Source organism: Emys orbicularis, chromosome 1, assembly GCF_028017835.1.
Source record: "Emys orbicularis isolate rEmyOrb1 chromosome 1, rEmyOrb1.hap1, whole genome shotgun sequence".
In the NCBI taxonomy this organism is placed as follows: domain Eukaryota; kingdom Metazoa; phylum Chordata; order Testudines; family Emydidae; genus Emys; species Emys orbicularis.
The window spans coordinates 231,322,403-231,348,577 of NC_088683.1; the positions used below are offsets into that span (position 1 = coordinate 231,322,403).

Sequence of the window (26,175 nt, forward strand, 5' to 3'; positions counted from 1 at the left end):
GGGAGGTGCTGGGGGGGGAGGGGGAGGAGCTGATCGGCAGGGCTGCCGGTGGGTGCTGAGCACCCCCTTTTTTTTTCCGTGGGTGCTCCTGGGCTGGAGCACCCATGGAGTCGGCGCCTGTGGTTTATAGTGCCCAAAGTGTGCTAGAGAAGACACGATCCACATCCCAAAGTACTTAAAATCTATACAGAGCATGACACAAAAAGCAAATGCAAAATATAACAAAATGTACTGTGGGAAACAGGCCGTGGGAACAGAAGACAGGATTTTCAACAATGTCATATTGCGTTGGCCCAGATGCTGCAATGAGCTGTAGGAGGGTGGGCCTCTACTCAGAGATCCACCCACATGGAGCTCATTGCAGGATTAGAGCTTTAGAAAGGTATGACCACACAACTTTAGGGGTTTACATTTTGTTGATTTATATTTTAATTTTGACTAGTTTTTGCTTTTCGGTTTATTTTTATTATATAAAATATACACAGTGAACTTTGGAATAGTGAAACTCTATTTGTAGGGAAGGTGAATGAAAGTCCCAATTAGTTAAATGCATTCACAATGCGAAAAATTACAGTCCCAGTTACAGTGCACCTCTGCTTATGGTGAAGTTGTTCTGTGACTGCGACTTTATTGTAACTACTGATTGTAACTGCCAGAGGCCCTTCCGTGCCTGCAGAACAAAGGGCAGGATTTGCACCTTAGAGCACACAACAAAATAAGCTGACTGTCTCTGTGGTGGAGCATCTCACAGCATTCCTAAATACGTTTATAATGTTACCAGTGCAGTAGGTGGGGAGGCCAGACACAATAGAAATGCCTAGCTTCTTATTTAGTGCATATTGGAAATCGTTACAGTTTTATTTTAGAGAAAATATGGTTTATGTTTAGTTCATATTAACTTTCTCATGATTTTATGACATCTACAAATATATGATAGAGCAGTCTGAGATGTAACTTGTCAGTCATATTTGTAAGTGCTTTGAACACTCAAAGTGAAGTAAATGCTACATATTATTATTATGCAAGTGCTAAGTACTATGATTATGGTAGTGAAAATGGTGTAGCAATTACAACTATAACATCCTAATGCAATGGGACTAACTAACCATTGCATTACTTCTGTTTTATTCCAGTGTAACATCACTAAAATCAGTTGAGTTATGGAGTGATCAATCAAGGCCAGTATATGGAGAACAGAGTCAAATAATTATTTTTTAAATTGTTTCTAATTGGTAACTCTCAATTACCCTTCAAACATAGGTTTTGCTCACTATAAATGTTATTAATGTGTACATTTTATGCTGTCGTGTTGTAGAAGCACCAGGTACAATATATGCTAATGCTGTGCAATGCAGATGAGAAACAATACACTTTTCCTTAGCACAAAATATTACCAGTGTTTACTCTATTTCAAATTAACTTTCATTTAGGTTTGTGAATTTTACAAATATGATATGACAGCTTGAAATATTACTTTTGCAGCATGGACAAATGTCAGGAAAATTATCCATCTGTGCTCACAATGGCACCCAGCTGCATTGTTGCCTCCAGTAAGATGGTGTCTGATGTCACTCAAATGAACAGAAGCATTCATTTCTTTCTTGAGATTAAATAAGAGATATTTGTACATGACAGAATGTTTAATGTATGGTATATCACGCTGTGAGTTCTGTTTTCACCCTTGCATACTGTTATTTTTCTCCCACTGTTGATATGTCAATTTCAAATTCTGCCCACTGAACAGTTACATTACCTACCAACATATTGTGGTGTTCCTATTGCAGAATTTCCATGGGAATTAAGCAAATTGAATAGGCATAATTTTTTGTCCACAGCAAATCTACTTTCTCATTACACAGAACAATAATAATCAGTTATTAAAAATCTGTGTTTCCATAAGCTTAAGAATGCCCAGTCAGAAATATCCATACTGTGAAATATCTCACTCCCCTACAGCTCTTACACATGAATAGCTAATAAGAATTTTGTTCAGGTTCATAAAGAAGAAACAGCTCATCAAGCAACTCGGTAAACACCTGAAAGAATGTAAACATTATATAAACCAAGCACTGCAAGAAAAGAATTATGCAGGAATTCAGAAATTATGATTAATTTCTATAATAATAGTAATAGCGTTTAGAGTGCTTTACATCTTCAGATCCCATTACAAGCGTTAAGCAATTAATCAAATAAAATGAGTGCTGTAGATTATTTGCTGCAGCCAATTCTTAAGCAATGCTTTTTTTACCTCTCTAGCATTCTGATTCCCTGCATGTGTCCCATTTCATAAGGTCACATCAAGTTATGTTGTGTCAAATAGCATTTATTAACTCAGCCTAAACTCAGTCAGCATGACATATACTACATTGCACTTTGTATCAAAAATGAAAAGCAATTCCACTGATTTTTAAATGCATGCAAAGGCCAGCAGATACCTGGGTGATTTTCATATTTATTGCATACCAAGTTATTACATGGCAGGAACGACTCCACTTAAGATGTTCTCCAGCCATTTAAAATAACATTTCCCCTTTATTTTTAAAATTCAACCCACAAAAGATTGAAAGGTTGATTTTCTCCTCCTAGTAGGAGAGTAATACCAACTGATGCTAATAGGAATTACTGATGCACATCAATAGGGCACTAGACCCCTTCATTTTTCAGCATGGCTAGGAGATACTGCTGTGCCACTTATATTCCAATTTGTGAAGAGTAAAAGCTCACCACAAAGACAGATTTTCCTTCTACTCTGCTGAGCTTATGTCTCATTAGAGTGTACACAAGGGGCAACAAAACTTAAAGATGTAAATTCTATGAGGGCTAGTCTACACTACCCGCCCGGATCGGCGGGTAGAAATCAATCTCTCGGGGATCGATTTATCGTGTCTCGTCGGGACGCGATAATCGATCCCTGAATCGACGCGCGTACTCCACCAGCCCAGGTAGGAGTAAGCGCCGTCGACGGAGGAGCCGCGGCAGTCGATTTGCCGCCGTCCTCACAGCGGGGTAAGTCGGATCAGATACGTCGAATTCAGTTACGCTATTCCCGTAGCTGAATTTGCGTATCTGAATTTGCGTACACTACACCCCGTAGTGTAGACGTAGCCTGAGTGTGGCCATGGCAAGAAAGACATGTAAGCAAGGGGACTTAAGAAGCAAAAAAGCTGGTTTACCTGATACTGTATAGCACTTTCCCAGTCTTAGAAATCCTCAGCAACTTGTTGTCCGTTGTAACATCATGGAAGTTTGCACCTTTCTCATTGGCAAAGAATAAATCAGGCTTCCAAATAGAGTCCAACATAGATGGATCCAAATCCAAGGAGTCATCGGGATATTCACTGTAAGCCAGGCGTGAGTCGTTCCACTGCTGTCTCAAAAAGATGTTCACTCTGTAGTCCTACGGAAATGCCATGCACAAAAGTCAATCTCTTGCCAAGGTGAGAGTTCAGTTTAACTTTCCTGATGCTCACAATGATTTTAGGTTTGGTGCGGTACCAATGATATAATAAACCTACATATTACTCTTCCCTTTGAATGAGAGAGCTATTATTTAAAAATAAGGCAGTGCAAGTGGCATACTGCACCAAACTAGTGCAACAGGTACATTTTCCAAATCAAAAACGATAGTCCCTTTTCAGCTGATGAAGATAATATCACCTACAGCCATAATATTAACTACAACCCCCTATCCAATACTGTGGATTCACATGAAACTCAGAAATATCAAAGTATTACTAGCTGTAGAGTTTTCAGTAATCGCAATGTAAAATAAACAGGTATGAAAATATCCCAAAGAGTAACTTAACGCAGTCATTCACAATCTGTAAATCAACAGATTCCAGTGCTCCAGGAGATAGGTACTAAACACTTTGGATACAGTCTCCCACAATATTCTTGCCAGCAAGTTAAAGAAATATGGATTGGATGAATGGACTATAAGGTGGATAGAAAGCTGGCTAGATCGTCGGGCTCAACAGGTAGTGATCAATGGCTCGATGTCTAGTTGGCAGCCGGTATCAAGCAGAGTGCCCCAGGGGTCGGTCCTGGAGCCGGTTTTCTTCAACATCTTCATTAATGATCTGGATGATGGGATGGATTGCACCCTCAGCAAGTTCGCGGATGACACTAAGCTGTGGGGAGAGGTAGATATGCTGGAGGGTAGGGATAGGGTCCAGAGTGACCTAGACAAATTGGAGGGTTGGGCCAAAAGAAATCTGATGAGGTTCAACAAGGACAAGTGCAGAGTCCTGCACTTAGGACGGAAGAATCCCATGCACTGCTACAGGCTGGGGACTGACTGGCTAAGCGGCAGTTCTGCAGAAAAGGACCTGGGGATTACAGTGGACGAGAAGCTGGATATGAGTCAACAGTGTGCCCTTGTTGCCAAGAAAACTAATGGCATATTGGGCTGCATTAGTAGGAGCATTGCCAGCAGATAAAGGAAAGTGATTATTCCCCTCTATTTGACACTGGTGAGGCCATATCTGGAGTATTGCATCCAGTTTTGGGCCCCCCACTACAGAAAGGATGTGGACAAATTGGAGAGAGAGTCCAGCGGAGGGCAACAAAAATGATTAGGGGGCTGGGGCACATGACTTACAAGGAGAGGCTGAGGGAACTGGGCTTATTTAGTCTGCAGAAGAGAAGAGTGTGGGGGGATTTGATAGCAGCCTTCAACTACCTGAAGGGGGGGTTCCAAAGAGGATGGAGCTTGGCTGTTCTCAGTGGTGGCAGATGACAGAACAAGAAGCAATGGTCTCAAGTCACAGTGGGGGAGGTCTAGGTTGGATATTAGGAAAAACTATTTCACGAGGAGGGTGATGAAGCACTGGAATGGGTTACCTAGGGAGATGGTGGAATCTCCATCCTTAGAGGTTTTTAAGGCCCAGTTTAACAAAGCCCTGGCTGGGATGATTTAGTTGGGTTGGTCCTGCTTTGAGCAGGGGATTGGACTAGATGACCTCTTGAGGTCTCTTCCAACCTTAATATTCTGATTCTAATTCCATAGGAGCTGATTATGTGATATAATTTCTCCTATCTACATCTTAGTTCCTGTTCATAACCTTTGTGTACCTATTGTATGTTTTTCTCTGTGTGTTCTCTAATTCTCTCCTTCTCCACATCTTTTCTACTTATCTTTATGTTAATTGCATTCTTCTGCCCAATAGCCTTTTAGTTACAACTGGGAGGACAGAAATTATTAAGTGGTTCATTTAGAGCTAACTTTAATACTGTGGCAAAACCGGCCATTAAGAGGGAATGTTATAACTATAACAGCATGTAGGTACTGATCCAAAGCCCATTCAAGTTGATAGGAAAAACAGTTACATATATTCTGAGTGTATCATTTCTAAAGAGGTTCCATGCTCAACAAATACAGGTGTGGCATTGATCGCTTTGTTGCTGTAGTTATATATTTAACTGACATCAAATCCCCTACATTTAACTGCCCTGAGAATAGTTTATCAGAAATCCACATGCCATTCATCTTGAATATTTTAGTTTCAAAAATATTTAAGGATATTAAAACTGATGATATTATCTGAAAGAAGAAATCTGTTAGTGAAAGGGACTCGAAATAATTCCATCTTCTGCACAAAAATCCTGCATTTAGGATTTATTCTGCAGTAGCTAGAATACATGAAAATGGCAACAATATGCTTCTGACTTGGAAAATGTATGAGTTGACATTTGTTTAGTTAGGCCACTGAATTGCATAGTCTAAAGAATGTATCATCACTGAAAAATAAGATAATATTCTCCCTATGATTAGTGATGCCGTAAGTTATTAGCTAAATATGCAAACTCTGACGAATAAGCCCCTCCAAATTTGAGTTTCCCACTGTTCATTCACGAGGCTTGTGATGAAAAATGTGTTGCTGTACTGACAAAACATTTCAAACAGCTCCAAGTTTAGCGACTGATGAAGCTCCTGAAACCATAGGATAATGTTTTGGGATTTCATTGGGAGCATGATTTTTTTTTTTAATTTTGCCTGTGTGGATATGAGCCAAATATGAGTGTCAGAGAGTAATAAGGGGCTGATATTGGGGGGCTGAGCTCATGGAAAGTCAATTATTAGAGGCACTGATAGAATTTTTCAAAGAAAAGCCTACATATATTTTTCACAAGCCATTTTTTTCTGTGCTATGTAGTTTCATATGGTTTATGATTAAACAAATATTTTGAGTTCTAAATTGCCAAAGCATCTTTGTATCACATACGGAGACACACTCTAGGCGTCTCCTTTACTCATTTTCTCAGCCTTAGAAATACAGTAATTATCTTGTAAATGTACATGGGACAATTTCCACTACAAAGATATGAAAATACTCTAACAAAATTACTACAGGAAAGAGGGGAAGTGCTAGCAGGAAAGAGGGGAGATTGCTTAGGATATAAAGTTAATATATTCAACTGTGTGAGTGGCTTTTAATTTCTCTGAAGTAGGACACATACTGAAGTTAAATGAAAGCAAAGGGATTTTTTATTTCCAGGACACTTCTATAATTGTTCACTTAAATCATTACAGTCTTTAAATTTCCTAAAAACCTATAAAAGAAATATGCTTTCATCAGCTGCAGTACACACTAATTTAGATTAGAAGGAATGAACTGCCAAGTACTTTTTGTTAGAAGAGTTAGTATAGGATGATATACATTATACCAAAGCTGAATTTAAATACCAACAGCCTTAAATGATCCTTTACTGACACAGCTGGAAGGATAATATTCAGATCGATCATTCTGGTATATTTGGAAATATTTTCTCAGCACATTTTTGTGAGAAGCAGAATAGCATTATTATAGCCCCTCTTTGTCTCTAATTATTTTTGCTTCCCGTCTTGATGAAAAATTAAAATGAAACACAAACTTTAAAAGGTAGTCCTGGATTTCTTTCTCTGCTGCCTCTTTGCAACAGGGTAAGCAGGAGGGTGTGGAATGCTAGGAGGACCGTAGGTTACGTACAATGATACAGTATCTTGTCTACAATTTTGTATTTCTCTGAGATTATGTTTTTTTGCTGATGCTATGAATATCATCCTGGAAAGCAGTCTTTTCTGAGAATGATATCACAATTTGGCGTATCGGACAGCACATGAGTTATTTGGTAAATTCCTGAAGGCAGGAATGGGTGGAAGGTATTAAACCACTCACAGAGGGCTGATTTACACCAGCTGAAGAACCGATTCACAAACTTTAGCTAATTGCATTTGCTGGCGTCACAGAGAAATGAGGTCTGAACACAGGACTGGGAAACAAAAACTCCAAGTTCTAATCCCATCTGTGGCCCTGGGCAAGTCATTTAACTTGTTTACCTCGGTTCCCCACTATCAAGTGGGGGTAACCGCACACACTTTTTCACAAAGGAGGGTTGAATATTAATTATTGTTGTTAATATTATTATTATTTATTAGTTGATAGTCAAAAATTCTTTGAAGATTATGGGCTCAACCCATGGATGCACCAAGTTAATACTAGACACAACTCAGGAAATTGGCTGCGCAGAAAGGGCGGTAGAAGGTCCTGGGCCAGCTGGGGACCAAAATAGCCAGCAATGTAACTTAGAAGAGCTGCAGGACTGTTCTAAATTACTCGGACTGCAGACAGCTGCTGTGCTAGCTGGAGATCTGTCAGAGTGCTGTGCATTCCGTGGGGCTTTTTTCCATCCCACCCTTCCCCCAACAGGGCTTTATTCACCCAAGGATGTGATTCAGGTGTCTGGGGGAATCAGCTGCCCCTCCCAGCCTCAGCAGCACAATGCATTTGCAAGAGGGTCAGAGAACTATGCTATATAAATTCTAAATATTAATATTATCTGGCAGAGAGTTGTTAAATGACCTGTTGTAGGGCCCTGAATCAGCCAGGTGCTTGAGTACACAGACTTCTGTGAGACTACTCATGTACTTAATGTAATGCACATGCTTAAATACCTGGCTGAACCAGGGCCTAAGTGGCTAACTTGGCATCCCATTTTTTATAGTGAAAAGATGACACTGTCCAGGCAGCCACAACAAAGTTCTCTTGCACTTTACCAGTTGTAAAGAAAGGGCTAATTTATTTGCTGGAGTAAGTGGGTGGAATGCCACTGAAGCCAGCAGAGAACTTATCCCAAATGTCAACCATTGATTAAAGTACACACCAGCAATACAATATCCTTGCCATTAGGCATGTCTATAATGAACAATTAGTTTGTCAATCTATAAACTGCTCTTAGCTTCTCCATGGGCAATAGCTAAAACCCCCTGGTCATTAGCTACAATGAACAACTGAATTCTCTGGCAGTGTTGCTCAACTTGAGATAGATTACTCATCTATGATATTTAATCACAGCTATTTCATGCTGAGGTTTTGCTAATTAATTCTGCACGTGTAAAAGCATTCAAAATAGTTATGTCAGCGGACCAACTTCGTCCCCGCTGTATCTCTGCTTTGATCAGTGGAGTTACATGAAGGATGAGTTGGCCCACTCTTCATAACATAAGGCCTGATCCAAAGTGAAGACAATGGAAAAACTCCCATTGACATAAAATGGCTTTGTATCAGGCCCTTTGTTATCTACCACTGTTCTGGCATAATGTACATCATCCTCACAGGGAAGAAAACAATTTCCTTTGGAATAAAAAAAAAAGTGATACCGTCCCATTTGTGTAATACAATTCAGAAGAATTAACAAGGCTGCATTTTGTCTCTATGGATCATTTCATAGAATTGAGAGTGAAAACTCACAGCAGAACTGCAAGTTGTGTTTTATAAACTGAATTTTTTTAAAATAAATATTTTTAATAAATGCATACTTCAAAATGTATTCATACCATTACAATTAAAAAAACCCAAAGCTGAGAAATTTCAGTAAATTAGGGTAGTAAACATGTAAGGTGGAATTTTCAAAAGTCCTTAGCATTGGCTTAACTCTGCTCCCATTGAAATCATCAATAAAACTCCCACTGATTTCAAAGGGAGTGGAGTTGGGCTGATATGGAGGGTTTTTTTTAAGAAAAGCCCACCAACAAAATACAAAATTAACTTCAGTTTCCCACCAACCTTTCATCATTAGTACAAAGGTATCAAACTAGGTATCATTTCAAAACCACTGCTGACTGTGAACACAGAACCTGTTACTGTTTAAGGACAAAGGGCCCATTCCACCAGTTTACCCAGGGTCAAATTGTTCTCATGCATTCAGATCACATGAAATTCACGCCTCTGCAGGGAACTTGCACAAGGTATATCCACCACTTAAGTTCCATTTAAACCTTCAAAAGAGGGTTTGAGTGGGACTTAAGTGAGGCAAGAGACTTATGCTGACCTACAGGTTGAATTTCACTCCTGTATCCGTCCTACTCAGAAGTCAGAAATGATGCCTGTTGGTGTTAATAAGAATTTTGCCTGAGCAAATACTGCAGAATTGGGCCCCAAATCCTGCCTTTCTCCCAGTGAGCTCATCTGAGAGCCGAATTTGGTCCCCAAAGGTTTTCAATATGCCTCTTCCAAGCAATGTTCTGAAAATATCGCCTTTAGTACTTAAAACCTAAGTACTTTAAGCATTTTGGTCCTCTGAGACATAAGTGTCTTCTTTTGATTTTCAATCTAATGTATAACCTACTTACAATTTTTTTATTTTTTTTATTTTAGTTTTATGTCAAAATCATCAAGAGCATTTGATGGGAACAAAATGAGTTCTAGATAGCAAAAAAAAGCCCTCATTATTTATCACAAGGGATGCAAAACTTTTCAGCACATAATTAAATTTACTTTGGAAAGCAAAGTAGATGAGCAGTAATTGATGCCTGCCTCTAGGAACATTTTAAAAACATACTCTAAACTAGTCATTAATGTGATAACAGTATTAGGAAAATCAATATCAAACGGCTGAAACAGCACCCACTTTAACAGAACTCATTCAACACTATCTGCAGATATTATGAATAAAGCAAAACAAGGAAGCCAACAGTCTTTGTTTTCATTTACTTGAGTGTTTAGCTTTTTTCAGCAGAATGTGTTAATGAACATTGAAAAGGTGCACATTAACATATTTGATAGATAATAAAATGCAATGAGGGGATTTAATCAAAGCAATGAAGGAGTCTAATTAATGCAATCAGCATTAGGTCGTGCAAATATTTTCATTGAATGCCATCTTGTAAAGCCAGTGACGTGCAGGATTTTTGCTACTTAATGCTGTGCCTCTCTCTCTATGTGCTAAGACCAACAGAAAAATGTGTGACTGAATGCAAAACCCATGACTATGTGCATAGAACTTTCTTCTCAGAATCCTTTAGATTTAGGAAATCTTACCAAGACTTTAAGGATACTGAAAATAAAGTCCGTTGATTGTTATAAATTATGTGGTATTCTGATTTTTCCCCTCCCTCTGAGTTTCAATGTTGTTTTGATTTTCTTGTCAAGGTCATTTTAAAAGACTATGTATAAATACTGTAAGTCAATGCTTTTCAACCTTTTTCATTTGCGGACCCCTAAAAAATTTCGAAAGGAGTTGCGGTCTCCTTTGGAAATTCAACCTGTGGTCCCTCACTATAGAAGTCTTACACTGAAAACTGACTGAACAGAATTCAGCTATAAATGTTGCACAGGCTTGACACGGCATTTGATGCAATGTGAGAAAGGGCGCTAAACTGTGGGTTTCTATGGTAACAACAATAATCCCAGGTTTTGACCTGTAGGTGGGGGTATTCACATACTTTTGACTGATCAGAAAAATGGAATGCCTTTTCTGGGATCTGAAACTTTATTTTCACTGTCACCTTTTGCGGACCTCTTAGACATAGTTTGCGGATCCCCAGGCTCCATGAACCACAAGTTGAAAACCACTGCTGTAAGTTATAATCTATACTGCCTCCACTCTGCTGTATCCCCTTATTGTTTATATTGGGGACACTCTCTTTCCATATTATGTAAGAAAGTTGTCTAGTTTGTTAAAAATGCAGTTCATTGATTCTTTAGTGAAAAGTTAGATAGAGGTTTTTCAAAAGCACCAAAGGATTTAGGAGAATAAGTCCCACTCATTTCTGTAGGACTTGAGCTCCTAAATCTCTTCAGTGCTTTTTAAAATTTAAAATGATGGCATAATTTAAATAAATATTTAAATCAGGTATCTATTAACTAGCTAAGATACACACATGTTCTTTCAGAATGCAAACATTTCAGGGCAACATTTATAACCATATTATTTAAAACCTGTGCTTGATTTGCCATGTCTTTTTATAGATAATGTGTTTGATGTTGATTATAGGGGTTTGATCCTGCCAAGTGCTGAGAAATCTCTACTGTCTTTGACTTCAGCAGGTCTATAAGGCACTCAGCAGCATAGGATGGAGCCATAAGGGGACTAAACAACACAGTGTCAGAACTGCTGTGTGATTACTTCAGAATAGCTCACAGCTCTTTCTTTAAAGTGGTGCACAGGAATCTCATTGGATTTTGTTGTGGAGTGAGATATATTCTCATTTCAATGGGGTTGTGAATACACCTGATTTTTAGGTAGGAGGGGGCAGGGGAAGGTTAAATCTGAATCCAAATTGCAATATGCCCCCTCCAAAACCTAACCTTATCTATAGTAGACTGAACTAAATCCCTGGATCCAAATACTCCGGAATTTTCAAGTATTCAAATATGAATTCATTCTGTGGTGCCAACCCATTTCTAGTTTCTGTAGTGGGTTGAACACTTAAAGTACTATGGACAAGACTCCACCACACTCAATCACCGTAGCTTGGCTCCATGTATAGTCCCATCAAAGTCTATAGGCCTGTTTGTAGCGTAAGAATCCATGAATGGGAAGATGGCCAAATACTACCTGTCCGGAGCGCTATGCTATTTTAAAAAAAGTCCCTTCAGCATTAACAGGAATTATGAGCACTAGAAGGGAGCATGTGCACCAAAAGTTCTTCTCTTTTTAAATTATAGTAGAGATGTATGAATCTCAGCACTTAAGGTTCACAAAGATTTGTGGGGAATCTGTTCTTTGAACCTAATTGTATAGATTAACATCCACTCCACTTTGCTTTGAGTTGTCAGGTTCAAACAAAAGCAAAGACTCAAAGCAAATCTGGGAGAAAATTGTCTCAGTCTACCTGATGTTGGGTTGAGTTTTTCCTGGTTTCAATCTCAAAACCATAAATAGGCCAAATTCACTTAAATGTAGTTAAGATTGTCCCTATAGGTTCACACATGTTTTGGTGAAATGGTCAAAGTTTCCCATCTGTAACAAAACCTGAAGTCAGAAGAGTTGTATCTGGTTCATTTCAGTTTCATTACTGAAATGTCACACAACTCTAATTTATAGCCCTGGAGATTACTAAAATATGTAAAGCTCTAATTGTAGCATTATGATGCAAATGTGAGACAGAGCCATTGGACATTTCTCTTACAGTTAACCTTGATTTCCATGTGTATATCCAGAGGATACATTTATTTAAGTCATAACCATATTTTTTACTACTTTGACAAAGTATTTATTATTTAGAGCACCGTTTCTGACAAAAAAAGCAAACACCAACAGTAGCTATTCCTAACCTTTAGCACTATGGTATGTAAAGTTTATTGTATTTTAATACTATAGGTACATTCTTAGTAGCTTAGGAACTCAGTAAGTATCCCCACATCTATAATAGCACCATTCTATACCACATCCCACTCCTTCACAAGATGGCTTCAATGGTCAGTCCCACTCACCATTGTAGTTTCTGCTATTGAACCAAAGCTGTTGATAAATATGTTGCAGGTAACATTTACAGGAGGACCTGCAAGTTGAACAATAAATAGAAAAATTGACAGGTTCTGTTCATGACATATCAAGTATTGTTGTTTTCTTGCCAGTGGCATCATAACACTTACCATTGTGGTTTCTGTGACTGATCCAAAACTGTTGATAAAAATATTGCAAGTAACGTTTACTGGAGGACCTGTGGAATGCAATAAAAATGTTGCAATATACAGTGAAGCAAAAGCACAGATCCATCGACATCTGTACAGACTGGTACAGATGTGGATGAAACTAAGTAGAAAAGTGAGATTTCACAGTCAAAGTCATGTGCATGTCCCTCAAAGAAACAATATCACCACAACTACTTTGATTAGACTGGTTTTGTCAGAAAATATTTTTACTTTTTTCATGTGAGGATTTATGAAAAGTGTTCGATTGACAACATTAGACACAAAAGTTCTTTGTTAATCCACCAAACCAGAACAACACAGGCAGCAGCATTGTAATCTTCCCACATTGCCCCACATCTCAGCCCAGCGATGAAGAGACCATCTCTGGCGGTTCAGTCATCATGCCTATTCCATTCAGTCCTTGGCCTTTCTGCTGAGACTTCCAACAAGGGCAACTATTAATGTAGACTCCTGTCCATTAAAAACAGGATTCAGACAACCAACCCTTTTCACATCAGACACCAAGATGCCTCTTAAGCATAACAATGTTTGGTCACTACCAATCTTGACTAGGCACAGCTTTTAGTAGACAGCAACACTATTTCCTCTGTCCCCCACTCCAACCTTCCCCATTATTTAGGAATCACTGAAGTGTATAAACATGAAGGGAGCCTAAATGATATTTAATTTTTAACTACTAGCTCTTTAGCTATGATGTAACAAAGAGGTGGTTTTAAATGAATTCCTAATCAATCAGATTGGACTAAGGCTAGATGATTGAATTCAGGCAGTGGCAGATTTCACATATGCAGTTAATATTACATACTTTTTTTCTATTTTCCCATTACCAATTTTTTAATCTTAAAATTTTCCTGATATTTAAAATTTCTGTATTTCACATTTGCATTTTTATGAAAGGCATAGAATATTTGTAAAAGTAAAAAAGTAACATTCCTTTGGGGTGTTTAAAAGTGCATTTCAGTGGAGTCCAGCAATCTTAGTTTTATTAACAAAAGGTTTTTGTGCAAATTTCTCTTTTGTCTTGGAACAAATACCAGCCTAAAAGCTACTGCAAATGAAGTGCTGCATTGTTCTCTTTTTCTCAGTCAGAGGTGTAGTTTTTAACAGCATTTCCTTTTCTTCCCTTCTCCCAAGTTTCAGTCTAGTAAACCCAACATTTTGCTCATTTCATATCTTCTCACTCAAGGCATTCATTCCAGCTGTGGAATTTTGGCCAACATTTCTGTATATCTAAATATTGCCAATGCATCCACTCTCCTTTTCTGCACGTTCGCCTTGCTATCCTGAAATAATTCCAATTTATTAATGAGGCATGAATTTGTTGTTCCTTATTTGCATTTATTTATAAATCCATCATATGATTTATAATAGGTACTTTACAGATAAAAAAGGCATTTGCCAAATAAACTTATACTCTATGGCCCCAGTCTTGCAACATGCATAATGTGGGATAGGGGGCTGCACCTGCAGAGAGCCCCAGTGAAGTTAGTCTGTTTGCACATTGTAAATGGGGGCCTAGTTAAATAATGTCTAGGGAAAGAATAGGAGATACGTGTAATAAAAAAGCAAAATGACTCCGCGGTCCAGTTTGGCACACATCTTAATTCCCTCTATTTTTTTCTTTTGAAGATTTTTCTTTTGTTGGTTTTGTTAGTAGTTCACAGAGGGTGTGGGGGATAATCGTTTGTTGGCCTTAAAGGGGAAGTGTGGCTTTAAGGAAAGAGTGTTCACAGCACTTTTAATTTAAAAAAGTTTCATACACTTGTATCCCTTCTTGAAGATTATCTCATCGAATAGTGCATTTGGCATTACAGTGGCAAAAACTCTTCAACTGCACTTGAGGTTTCAGAGCCTGTTCCAAACCCATAAGGGTCTGTTCCAAAACCCACAAGCTTTCACCTGATTTGACTAATCAAATCCCTACCTCTAAAAACCAAGCAAAACTGGATGTTAAATCAAGTCCTCTGTTTTGCTATGCATCTAATCCTTTCATTAAGTATTATTACATTATTTTTGGCTACTTTTTAGTCTTCTAGAATAGGATAAACCATGGCTGAGTATGCAACCATACTCCAGGGTTTTGACATTCTACTGACTGGATTACCTATACATTTTGGATCCATATAAGAGCTAGGTATTATTATGATTATTTAAAATTTAAAAAAATCTTCATCCTGGTTTCCGAATGGAGTTAGTCCCAAAAAAGGATAGCTGAAGTGTGAATCCATCAGAAAGAGGGCAACTGCTTGTCTGCCAGATAGCTAGGGTTTCATAGTATTTATGATCCCATCATCTCCCCAGCAGGCCTGAGCCTAATGCCAGCTAACCAGACTTCCTAGTGTGCATCTTTCTAAAAGAGGCCTGGTGCTTTAAAGTGCAGCACACCTCCTGTAACTAGAGGCTACTTAGTACCTCACAGAATATTTTCCTGAATCGAGCCCTCAGTATCCTAGAGATAATTCTCCAGAGTTGGCTGAGACATGCTTTTTTGACAGTTCCCATATTTATGATATGTAGCTGTGGACTTTCCTCTCTATGAGTAGCGTGTAAGCCTCTCCCTGCCAGCTGCTAGAGGGGGGTCTGTACACTCCATCACACAGGAGTACTGCTGAATTGAATTAAGTGTGCATAGAATTGTCTGCTGAGGCTTTTCCAGTTGTTAACTCTGTTTTTGTCAGTGGCCTTTGATGCACATTCTCTGGTGCTGGTGTCTTATGTTGAATGCCTCATTTACTAGATATGGTCATTTCTAGATTTAGCTTTTCTCCTTGCCCTGGAGAGTTTTTTTCACCTTCATCCAAAGTCTGTACTCTCTAGTATTCAGTCTGCACATGGTGACTTTTTTCTTCACGTGAATCAGATTCTCTTTAACTACAATGTCAATGGTGTTGTCATTATATGAGAGGTATAAAACAATTCCCAGGTGTTTGACAATTTTCCTTGGACATTTATTTGGGCAAAGGGGTATATAAGGAAAGAATAATTATTGAAAATCAAAGAATGGGATACAGGCACAATACATGAACTGGGGGGTGGGGGGAGTGGAAAGATGCGTAAGCACAATCAGAGATAGCGAAGGAAAAACACTTCTTTTCACATACACAGAAAATGAATGTGAAAATCCTAACAGGCTGAGTGAAGAATGACAAGCATATTCAGGGGCTACCCTTGAGGTCACAACTCATTGTAAATTCTCTCCTTAGGCCTAGAGTCTCCCTCGAACTATGTGCTCCCACAGGGAAGTAAGAACACCGCTAATCGCCCAGTGTGGGATTCCCACATCTTGGGTCTGGGCATACAGGAATAAGAGAGTGAGTGCTAAGCACCCATTATTACCCCCACCTGGAGCAGGTGGGCAGGGAATGGATGGGGAATGAGCAGAGCCTTGACTCCAGTCACCAATATGCCAGTAAGCACAGCTGAGCTGGCCTGGGAACTCTGCAGTTTGCAGGTGATAGAGGACAGCAGCAAATTACTTCCTCCACCTCCCAAAGCAAGGGAGAAGTAAGGAGGTAACTGCTGCAGAAAGGTGCCAGTTTTAAGGTGCAGGGCCTTCCTGAAGTGATGCAATTTACACAGCATTTGCTCAGGGATATACCTAAAGGCATAATCTAGCCCTATACCAGACAAACTCACATTGAAATCAGTGAGTTTGCCTAAGGACCAGGTGAAAAACTGAGAGCCAGATTGTAGCTGGCCTTTATGGAGGTGCACAGGAGAAGAGTGGGGAAATCAAGGAGCCTTCCTCCTACGTTGCATGGTCCATGTAAGTTGCAGTGCCTATGCTCAGAAGAATGCAGGCTCTGCTTACTATCTGCACTCCACAGGGGTCTAATGCTCCGTAGCAGGGGTGAGGAGAAAGTCTGGCCATAGCACCACCTCTTCGCCATACCAGCCTGCAGGAGCGAGACTGTTGAAACTAGAAGAAGAGCCAGGAAAACATATATTGATTTTAGCTGCCATGAGCTTTGGACAAATACAACTTTTTCTTCCATCTAAACAGAGACACCTAGCTAGAGTGTTAACTGTGAGGAAAGAGGGAGCAACACGTCACTCACAAGAGGCAAGAAGTAGGGGGACCAAATGCACATGTGGTCCCCTGAATGCTTACTTATAAATGTGACATTTCTCACCAAAGAGTAATGTACTTTGTTTACTCTGATGTCTTTTTGGAGTGCATCATGCTGTTTCCCTAAGTATGACAGTGCCTAATAAAAATAGAAATCCCTTTCCTTTAGGGCCTATTTAGAAACATTCTCCATAGTGCAATATATTGTAACCATTAATAGCCTTAAATCTCTTTTGTTCTTCATTGATGACAATTTCAGCCATTAAGCACAAAAAGAGGACAAAGATCTCAGGGACCTCTGAAATGCAGTAATTGCATGGTATTTTACGAGGATCCAATTTGCTGGAACAAACAAATAGACCCAAAATTATTATTCTGCTTGATCAAGCTAAAGCCAATATCATCTTTAAGTGCCTTCTTCTTTACAATAGCTTAGTTAACTGAACACGTTGTGTCTAGTATCATCTGACTATGACAACGCACAATTCTGGGTACCTGCTGTAGTACTGAGACTATGGAATTGCATTTTGTGGAACTGACATACGTGTATCAACAATAGAATAAACTTATTCTGCCTAGCCCAGGGGTGGGCAAACTACGGCCCGCAGGCCAAATCTGGCCTGTGAGCCGTTTTCAGCCGGCCCGCAAGCTGCACCACACAGCTCAGTCCCGTTCCGGCGCTCCAGCCGGGGCGCTGAGTCGGGGCCGTACCACGTGGCTCCCGGAAGCTGCGGCATGTCCCCGCTCCGGCTCCTACGTGCTCCAGTGGGAGCTGCAGTGGCAGTGTCTGCAGATGGGGCAGCGCACAGAGCCACCTGGCCACGCCTCCGCATAGGAGCCAGAGCAGGGACATGCCGCTGCTTCGGGGGGCTGCTTAAGGTAAGCACCGCTCAGAGCCTGCACCCCCTGAGCCTTTCCCCATGCCCCAAACCCTTGCCCCAGCCCTGATCCCCCTCCTGCTCTCTAAACCCCTCGATCCCAGTCTGGAGCACCCTCCTGCACCCCAAACTCCTCATCCACAGCCCCACCCCAGAGCCCACATCACCTCCCGCACTCCAACCCCAATTTTGTGAGCATTCATGGCCCACCATACCATTTCTATTCCCCGATCGATATGGCCCTCGGGCCAAAAAGTTTGCCCACCCCTGACCTAGCCTGATCCTTTCATAGGTGCACAGTGGGGGGAAATGTGCAAGGAGCAGAAGGCCAGGCAGAAATGCAGCTCCTGAGCACAGGAAGTGTTCCATCCTCTATTCCCCTGATGGTGCACAGCACCCCAAAGTGGGCACAGAAAGGTGGACATAGGATCTGGGCTCTAACTCTCTCCATGTCCATGGGGCACCAGTTCATAGGGCAGGGCCTACAGGAAGCACGCTGGGTGCAAAGCTATGATACATGAGTAGGGCCCTACCAAACTCACTATGATACATGAGTAGGGCCCTACCAAACTCACGGCCATGAAAAACGCCTCACAGACCATGTGTCATAACTATAAAGTGAAGGGTAACAAGCCTTCTGTACACAATACTATAAAATCCCTCCTGGCCAGAGACACCAAAATCCTTTTACCTGTAAAGGGTTAAGAAGCTCAGGTAACCTGGCTGACACCTGACCCAAAGGCCTAATAAGGGGACAAGGTACTTTCAAATATTCGGGGTGGGAGGAGGCTTTTGTTTGTGCTCTTTGTTTTGGTGTTGTTCATTCTTGGGACTAAGAGGGACCGGACATCAATCCATGTTCTCCAAATGTTTCTGAACAAGTCTCTCATTTTTCAACTTGTAAGTAATAGCCAGGCAAGGCATATTAGTTTATCTTTGTTTTCTCAACTTGTGAATGTTCCTTTTGCTAGAGGGTTTATCCCTGTTTTGCTGTAACTTTGAAACTAAGGCTAGAGGGGGTTCCTCTGGGCTCTTTGAATCTGATTACCCTGTAAAGTTATTTCCCATCCTGATTTTACAGAGATGATTTTTACCTTTTCTTTTTAATAAAATCCTTCTTTTAAGAACCGGACTGATTTTTCTATTGTCCAAAGACCCAGGGGTTTGGCTCTTTGATCACTTTGTAACCAATTGGTTAGGATATTATTCTCAAGCCTCCCCAGAAAAGGGGGTGTAAGGGCTTGGGGGGATATTTTGGGGGAAGAGGAACTCCAAGTGGTCCTTTCCCTGTTTCTTGTTAAATCACTTGGTGGTGGCAGAGTACCAGGTTTTAACCTAAGCTGGTAGAAATAAGCTTAGGGGGCTTTCATGCGGGTCCCCACATCTGTACCCTAGAGTTCAGAGTGGGGAAGGAACCCTGACACCATGAAATCAGATCTCCCCCATGAAATCTAGCTATTGGAGGGAAGAGGGTGGGGCAGGGCTGGGAGTGCCCCAGTCAGGGGCTCCTACTGGGCACCAGGCTCCAGTTGCTAACCCCGGCGGGGCTGAGGAGGGATGGGACTTCCTCTTCCTCTGCATGTCCACTTTTGGGGGGAGATCAGAGCTGCCTCTGGGTACCTCCCCTGGCTGCAGGAAACTCCACGGCTGCACTGCCTTCAGAGTGAGGGGACTTCTGTGCTGCTGTGGAGTTTCCTGCAGCTGGGGGAGGTACCCAGAGGTGGGTCTGATCTCCCCCCTGAGAGTGACCATGCAGGGGAAGAGGAAGTACCATCCCTCCCCAGCCCAGCTGGGACTAGCAGCTAGGAGCCCCCAGCTGGAGCACTCCCAACAGCATGCGAGAGATCAGACCCCCTCTGGGAACCTCCCCTGGCTGCAGGAAGCTCTGAAGGCAGCACGGAAGTGAGAGTGGCAATCCCATGATCCCGACCTCGACAACAGCTTTGTGACCCCCACGACTCCCTTTTGGGATGGGACCCCTACGGCTACACCATGAAATTTCAGATGTAAACAACTGAAACCGTGAAATTGACCAATTTTAAAATCCCATGACTCTGAAATTGACCAAAATGGACTGTGAATTTGGTAGGATCCTTTACATGAGAGACACCCTATGCCTACATGCCAGGAGTCAGAACACCTCCTACTGCTCTATCTGTGCCACTGCTGCTTCATGCTGCTCCCAACAAAGGGGTTTATGTAAATTACTCATCTCACCCTTTACTGGCACTGTGTTAATACAGAGCCTGAATCTGTCACTTTTAGTCACTCTGAGCAATGCCTTGCTCTGCAAGAAGTTCTGCTGAAATCAATAAGAGTAGTAGAATCTGGCCCTTCTGACTCTGAGTGTGTTTTATGTGGTGTGTATAAAATGTATCCTTATGCCTGGAAAAAAATCTGTTTTGACATTATGGTGCGCTGGCAGCTTACTGCTTTATCAGTATGGCCCTTTTTCCATCTTCTGTGATTTTTTAAAATTTTTGCCAATTCTCTCTGTTTTTTAACTTCACAGCTCAAAGGTAGGGTTGATGTGTTCCTAGTAGGAGTGTTCATCATCTGAGAAATTATGTCAGGTGTTTATCCTACAGAACTGAGGGAAAACAGGGTTGGTACCTCGAATGGAAGTCTGGCTTATTGTCAGAGCTGAATCCTGGTTCAGCAGTTGATTGTATGTGAATTGTACTTGTTAGGACCCAGGGATGGCAAACTGGTTCAGAAGCTGAATGGTTGGATTAGTGTGCTTTGGGATTGTTTGGGGGAAGGATTTGGCAAATGGAAAGTCGGGCTGCTAGATGCTTTGGGTTGCATGGTGTTGGTTTGAGTGGCTTGGTGTGATACTACTGTTGTTTTATATATTGTCCTTGTACTGAATGCATGCACTCCATCAGCATGTGAGTCCAGTTCCCGCTAAACTCAATGGGGGACTTTCCAGTGACTTCACCTGGAGCTGGATCACACCCACTGTGATCATTACAGCCAATCAGATAAGCAGGGTAAATGTAAGATAAAATATTCATGACTTCCTCGGCACATTTGCCTTTTTTCCCCATGACAATCCATAAATTTTGACATGCTGCACCACAATTTAGGTATGTCCTTATTTATCTGAGAGGCATTTTGATTTTACTTACATTGCAATTTGTAGATCCTGTGCCTAATATCCTTCGCCTGTGCAGATGAACAATAAAAAATTGCGCACCCCCCCCCCCAAAATCAATCAATCAATCAATCTAAATAAACATAATGGGCAACAGTAACAGAACTCTTTTCCTCACACAGAGGATTAACATGTGTCCTGCCTTTGATTGACCTCAGGAAAAAACCCGAGCAAATATACAGCCTTGCAACATATACCCTCAATGTCAATAGACTCAGACTGTCAGACCAAAGAGATGCAAGTTCCAGAGTTAAAGGTTCTTCACCAAGAATGTCCTGTCCTCCCACCAAAGACAGAGGCATGACAGATCAAGGTGATTACAGAATGAGTCACAAAAAGGAAGCATTTCCTCTCGAGTAGCTACTACCAGAGCTATCTGCATATTGACATACACTGAGGTCAAACACTACACATTCAGCAATACAGTTTTGAAGTGTTGCATAGGGTTTTGGCTGAGTATCTCCTGTTGAATTTAATGAGAGTCATGTAGGTAAAATCCCAGCAAAGTTTTGAGGAAAGAAAATCTCAGTTAAGTCCAATTTTTATGTGCATTAAAGAGCTCCTGAAAGTTTCTGGATTAACATCCCTGAAGAGTGATGACCTCTGTCCATAGGACAGGAACCAGAGGAGCGGGGTAAGTTTCCTCACACCACACAAGAGCCTCAGCTCTGCACTAGAGGGACCACCTCTTGGAATTATAGGAGAGTACATTCACCATGCCTATTAATTTCTGTCCCTTTCTGATGAGATTCCCAGTAGAAATGCATGTAGGAGCCAATTATGGGGTTACTGTACTGAGATCATTTCACTTAGGGCTTGTCTACACAGAAAGTTACTTTGCAGCAAACCAACGTATGAATCTACCGCACAGCAACTTGTCATGCAATAACATCCCCTGCGATCAGTGCTGCGAAAGTCCTGCAGCTCAGCTTAGTATACTAGGCTTTGAAGCAGTAGTACACTAAGCTGCTCTCCAGAACTTTCACTGCACTGTAGCAGTGATCACATGGGACGTTACTGTGCAGCAAACAGTAACCTGACATGTAGACAAGCCCTTAGGCTGTCTAACATTGAGTCTTTGCTTAGCAGCTCTGCCCCCAGACCAGTGATCTAGAGGTGAAGGCACTATATGCAATTGCCAATCTCCTGAACTATCCAGTCTCCTTATTTTCATAATATACAGTTACACGCATAAATCTCTGTGCATGAAAATAGACTATGGGTAAAAATTTTAAAAGCACCTAGCTGTTTTAGGAGCCTAAGTCCCATTGACTTGCAATAGGAGTTAGATTCTTAGATGCCTAACTCACTTTTGAAAACTTTGTCTTACACCTTTAATTCTTCCTATATATTTCAACCCAAAAATACCTTGTGAGTCCTCTTCTTTCATGCCCTTCCATTCCAATTTAATTGACCCACTCCACTGCAAGCCATTTAGCTCTGCAAATCCATCTTCATTACTCCATTGTAACAGAGCAATTGCTACCACTTATTTCTTCCTCTTGGGAATTTGAATTGATTGTCTTTATTATTGATTGGTGTGTGAAGACCCAGGAGTATTCTTCTTGTCTGGGCTCTAGAGAGTGCTCATTGGAACCAGAGAATGGGAAGGTAGCAGCTTTTCAGGCATGAGAGCTGACAGCTCCAGGACTATCAGTGTGAGCAGATTGCAAAGGCAGTTGTTTCCCAATAGTCTGTGAAAACAGCCAGTTGCTTTGCATTAATGGCTCTGTGCTGTTGATCAACATGTAAAGTGCATAATCTGTGCCAAGGCATGAGTGTGAGCCTCAGCACCCTACACACTACTGCAATGCTATTTGTACACAATATGCCTTGTAAGGGATCGTTTGAAATAACACACTGGTCAATAATATCCTTGGGAAATGTATATGACAATGCTGGGGGTGGTTTTATGGATACTCATGGATATTATCCTTTAAAGTCTGGGACTAAAAGGTGTTTAAACCAGGCATGTCAGGAGTTGATAAACAGGTTTTCTCCAGACAAAGAAAAGAGTCCCAACACCTCAAACCAGGTGTGACTAAATTCAATGGACTATTCATTTGTATCAAGAGTTGCAGGAAGAGAACATTTATATTGTAAAATTGCATCAGGAAGCATGAGCTGGAGCCGGTTCGCAAGAACCGGTTGCTAAAATTAGACACCGGTGGAGAACCGGCTGTTAAAGGGCCGGGCGGGTGGGCAAACAACTCAGGTCCCCCACCTGAGCTCCCAGGAGTCCCAGCTGGGACCTCCCGCGGCCCCTCCCCCGCTCCCCCAGAGCTGCAGCATGCCAAGCCGCCGGTGCAGCTCAGCTCCCCAGACCTGCCGCTTTGAGCAGCCGCCGGCAAGGTAAGGGGCTGCGAGCTCCAGGGCCGCCCGGGAGGGGGGGCAAGTGGGGCAATTTGCCCCACAGGGGCCCCACGAGAATCGGAGGCTCTCCCCCGGCTCAGAGCCGCGTGGTAAGGCCAGGGCAGGACTATGAGCTGCGGCCGACAGGTGGGAGCTCAGGCCCCGCTGGAGCCAGGCTGCTGCAGCACTGTCCAGGGCCGCCCCTGGACTCCATGCGCTGAGGCTCTGGGAGAGCGGGGAGGCGGGGGTAAGTGGCATTGTAAGAGGTCAGGATGGATAAGGGGCAGGGAGTCTTGGGGACGGGGGGGTTGGAGGGGGCAGAGGCTCTGGGTGGTGGTGGTCAGGGGACGGGGAATGGGGGGGGGGTTGGGTAGGCGTGGGAGTTCCAGGGGTCTGTCGGGGTGGTCGGGGCAGTCAGGGGACAGGGAGCAGGGCGAGTTGGGTAGGGGGTGGGGTCCTGGGGGGCAGTTAGGGTGGGAGTGGTCAGGGGACAAGGAGTGGGGGGGGGGTTATGGATTGCAGGTTCTGAGGGGGGCAGTCAGAGGCAGGACATGGGTGGGATTTGGATGGGGGGCGGGGATAGGCTGTTTTGGGAGGCAGGTGGGGCTTGTACTCACCGGGCGGTTCCCTACTGGGTCTTCCGCGGCACTTTGGCGGTGGGTCCTTCACTCGCTCCGGCATTGAAGGATCCGCTGCTGCCGTGCTGCCGAAGACCCGGTGGGGAACTGGTTCCTAAGATTTTTGGCAGCTCATCACTGAAAAGCATCACATGGGAGCACCCCAGGGACACCTTAATCAAGATGGGGTCGGCCCCTGAGAGGAGGCAGGAGACTGAACCCCAGGGGATCAATTTAAACCTCAAAACATGGGCAGACTTTGAGATATAAGGACACACTGAAAGACTAAGTTATCCTTCACCTGAGGAGACAAGGAAAACCAGCACCTTGGACTCTTTGAGGACTCTAAGAGTTAGCAGCTATTTCTGGGAAAGGAAGAGTAGTGAGGAAACTACCTTGAACAAAGACTGTAGCTTGTAGAGTTAGGTCTGTCACATTAGAAAGCGTATCTTCACTTTTACTTGTTTGTGACCATTTCTAGCTTTATTCCTTCTACTTGCTATCACTTAACCTATGACCATCAGTTAATAAATGTGTTTTATTTTTACTATAAACCACCTCAGCGCTGTGTTTGAAGGAGAGGATGTGCTTCCACTTGATAAGTTAATAAGCTTTAATTTACTGACTCTATAAAAGAGCAGCAAACTTAATATTGTCTGTGAATGTACAGAGATAAGTGCTGTGCAGTGCAAAGAGACATCTCTGAGGAGCTCGGGGGCTGGAATTCACACTGATTATTACCGCTAGACAAGGTTAAGACTGGTAGAGTCTCAAGAAGTTTGCCAGTAAGAAAAACAGACTGGTGTGTCAGGGAGCTGACACAGTCTAATCTCTAGCAAAATTCACTCTTGCTGAGGCAGATGGGTAACACAGTAGCTCACAGCTTTGGGTGTCCCCAGAAGCATGTTACAATGAGAAATTCCTTAATATGGTCAAATAAAAAATCATGAAATTTGCATTCCAGCATGGGATCAGCCAAACGCCTCCCATCCACTATTATTTTTAATATTTTTTATGAATGCTCATCCAAACTACCACATAGTAGAACCAGGTGATAAACAAAAGATGCATTGTGAAATAAAGGTAGGTGTTTGTGGATTAATGTGAAAAAAGATTCATATTGAAATTCTCACCAATCCAGTCTACAATTCAATTTTCACTCATAATGCACTGCTCTATTGTTCTGTTCTGTGTACTCCCCCACTTAATGTAGAATCATAGAGATGTAGGACTGGAAGGGACCTTGAGAAGTCATCTGGACTGAGGCAGGACCAAGTAAACCTAGACAATCTCTGACAGGTGTGTGTCCAACCGGTTCTTAAAAACCTTCAATGACAAACATCACCTGTTGCAAGCAGAGCAAGACAATGTTCTCCTGTGTCTTACAGATGACACTCCTGTTAATACACCCCAGAACGAAAATAACCTTTTCCACAACTGCATCATGTTGCTGACTCATATTCAACTTCTGCTCCACTATAACCCCCACATTCTTCTCAGCAATACTACCTCGTAGCCAGTTATTCCCCATTTTGTAGATGCATTTGATTTTTTCCATTCCAAGCGAAATACTTCATACATGCATTTTTATTGAATTTCATCTTGTTGATTTGAGACCAATCTCCAAATTCTCAAGGCCATTTTCAATTCTAATCCATTCCTCCAAAGTGCTTGTAATTCCTCCCAGTTTGGTGTCATCCATACATTTTATAAGTATACTCCAGAAGTATCCAAATCATTAATGAAAATATTGAATAGTACCAGACCCAGGACTGACTCCTGTGACTCCCTCTGGATTCATCCTCCCAGTTTGACAGCAAACCACTGATAACTATTCTTTGAGAATGGTCTTTCAACCAGTTGTGCATCCACCTTATAGGAATTTCATCTAGAAACATTTCCCTAGTTTGCTCATGAGAATATGTTGTGGGATTGTGTCAAAAGCCTTACTAAAATAAAAATATATCACTACTGCTTCACTAAGCCAGTAACCCTGTCAAAAAGGAAATTAGGTTGGTTTGGCATGATTTGTTCTTCACAAATCCATGCTGGCTATTCCTGATTATCCTCTAGATGCTTACAAATTGATTGCTTAATAATTTGTTCCAGTATCTTTCCAGACATCTAATATAGACTGACTGCTTTGTAATTTCCCAAGTCTCCTTTGTTCTCCCTTTTTAAAGAT

General features: G+C 41.7%; 1 protein-coding gene across 2 annotated transcripts in view; it reads right to left on the reverse strand.

Annotated features, from left to right (window-relative positions):
* The window catches only part of GLRA2 (glycine receptor alpha 2), a 159,793-nt gene that overhangs the window by 110,904 nt on the left and 22,714 nt on the right, over nt 1-26,175 (reverse strand). Inside the window, exons 3-4 of one of the 2 annotated variants that reach the window (XM_065417458.1) lie at nt 12,696-12,763; nt 3,174-3,397 (exon numbers count right to left, since the gene is read on the reverse strand). In XM_065417458.1, the coding sequence (XP_065273530.1) occupies nt 3,174-3,397; nt 12,696-12,763 (292 nt within the window). Of the gene's footprint in view, nt 1-3,173; nt 3,398-12,695; nt 12,764-12,857; nt 12,926-26,175 lie in introns of both variants that reach the window. The other variant, XM_065417457.1, reaches the window with a different exon arrangement.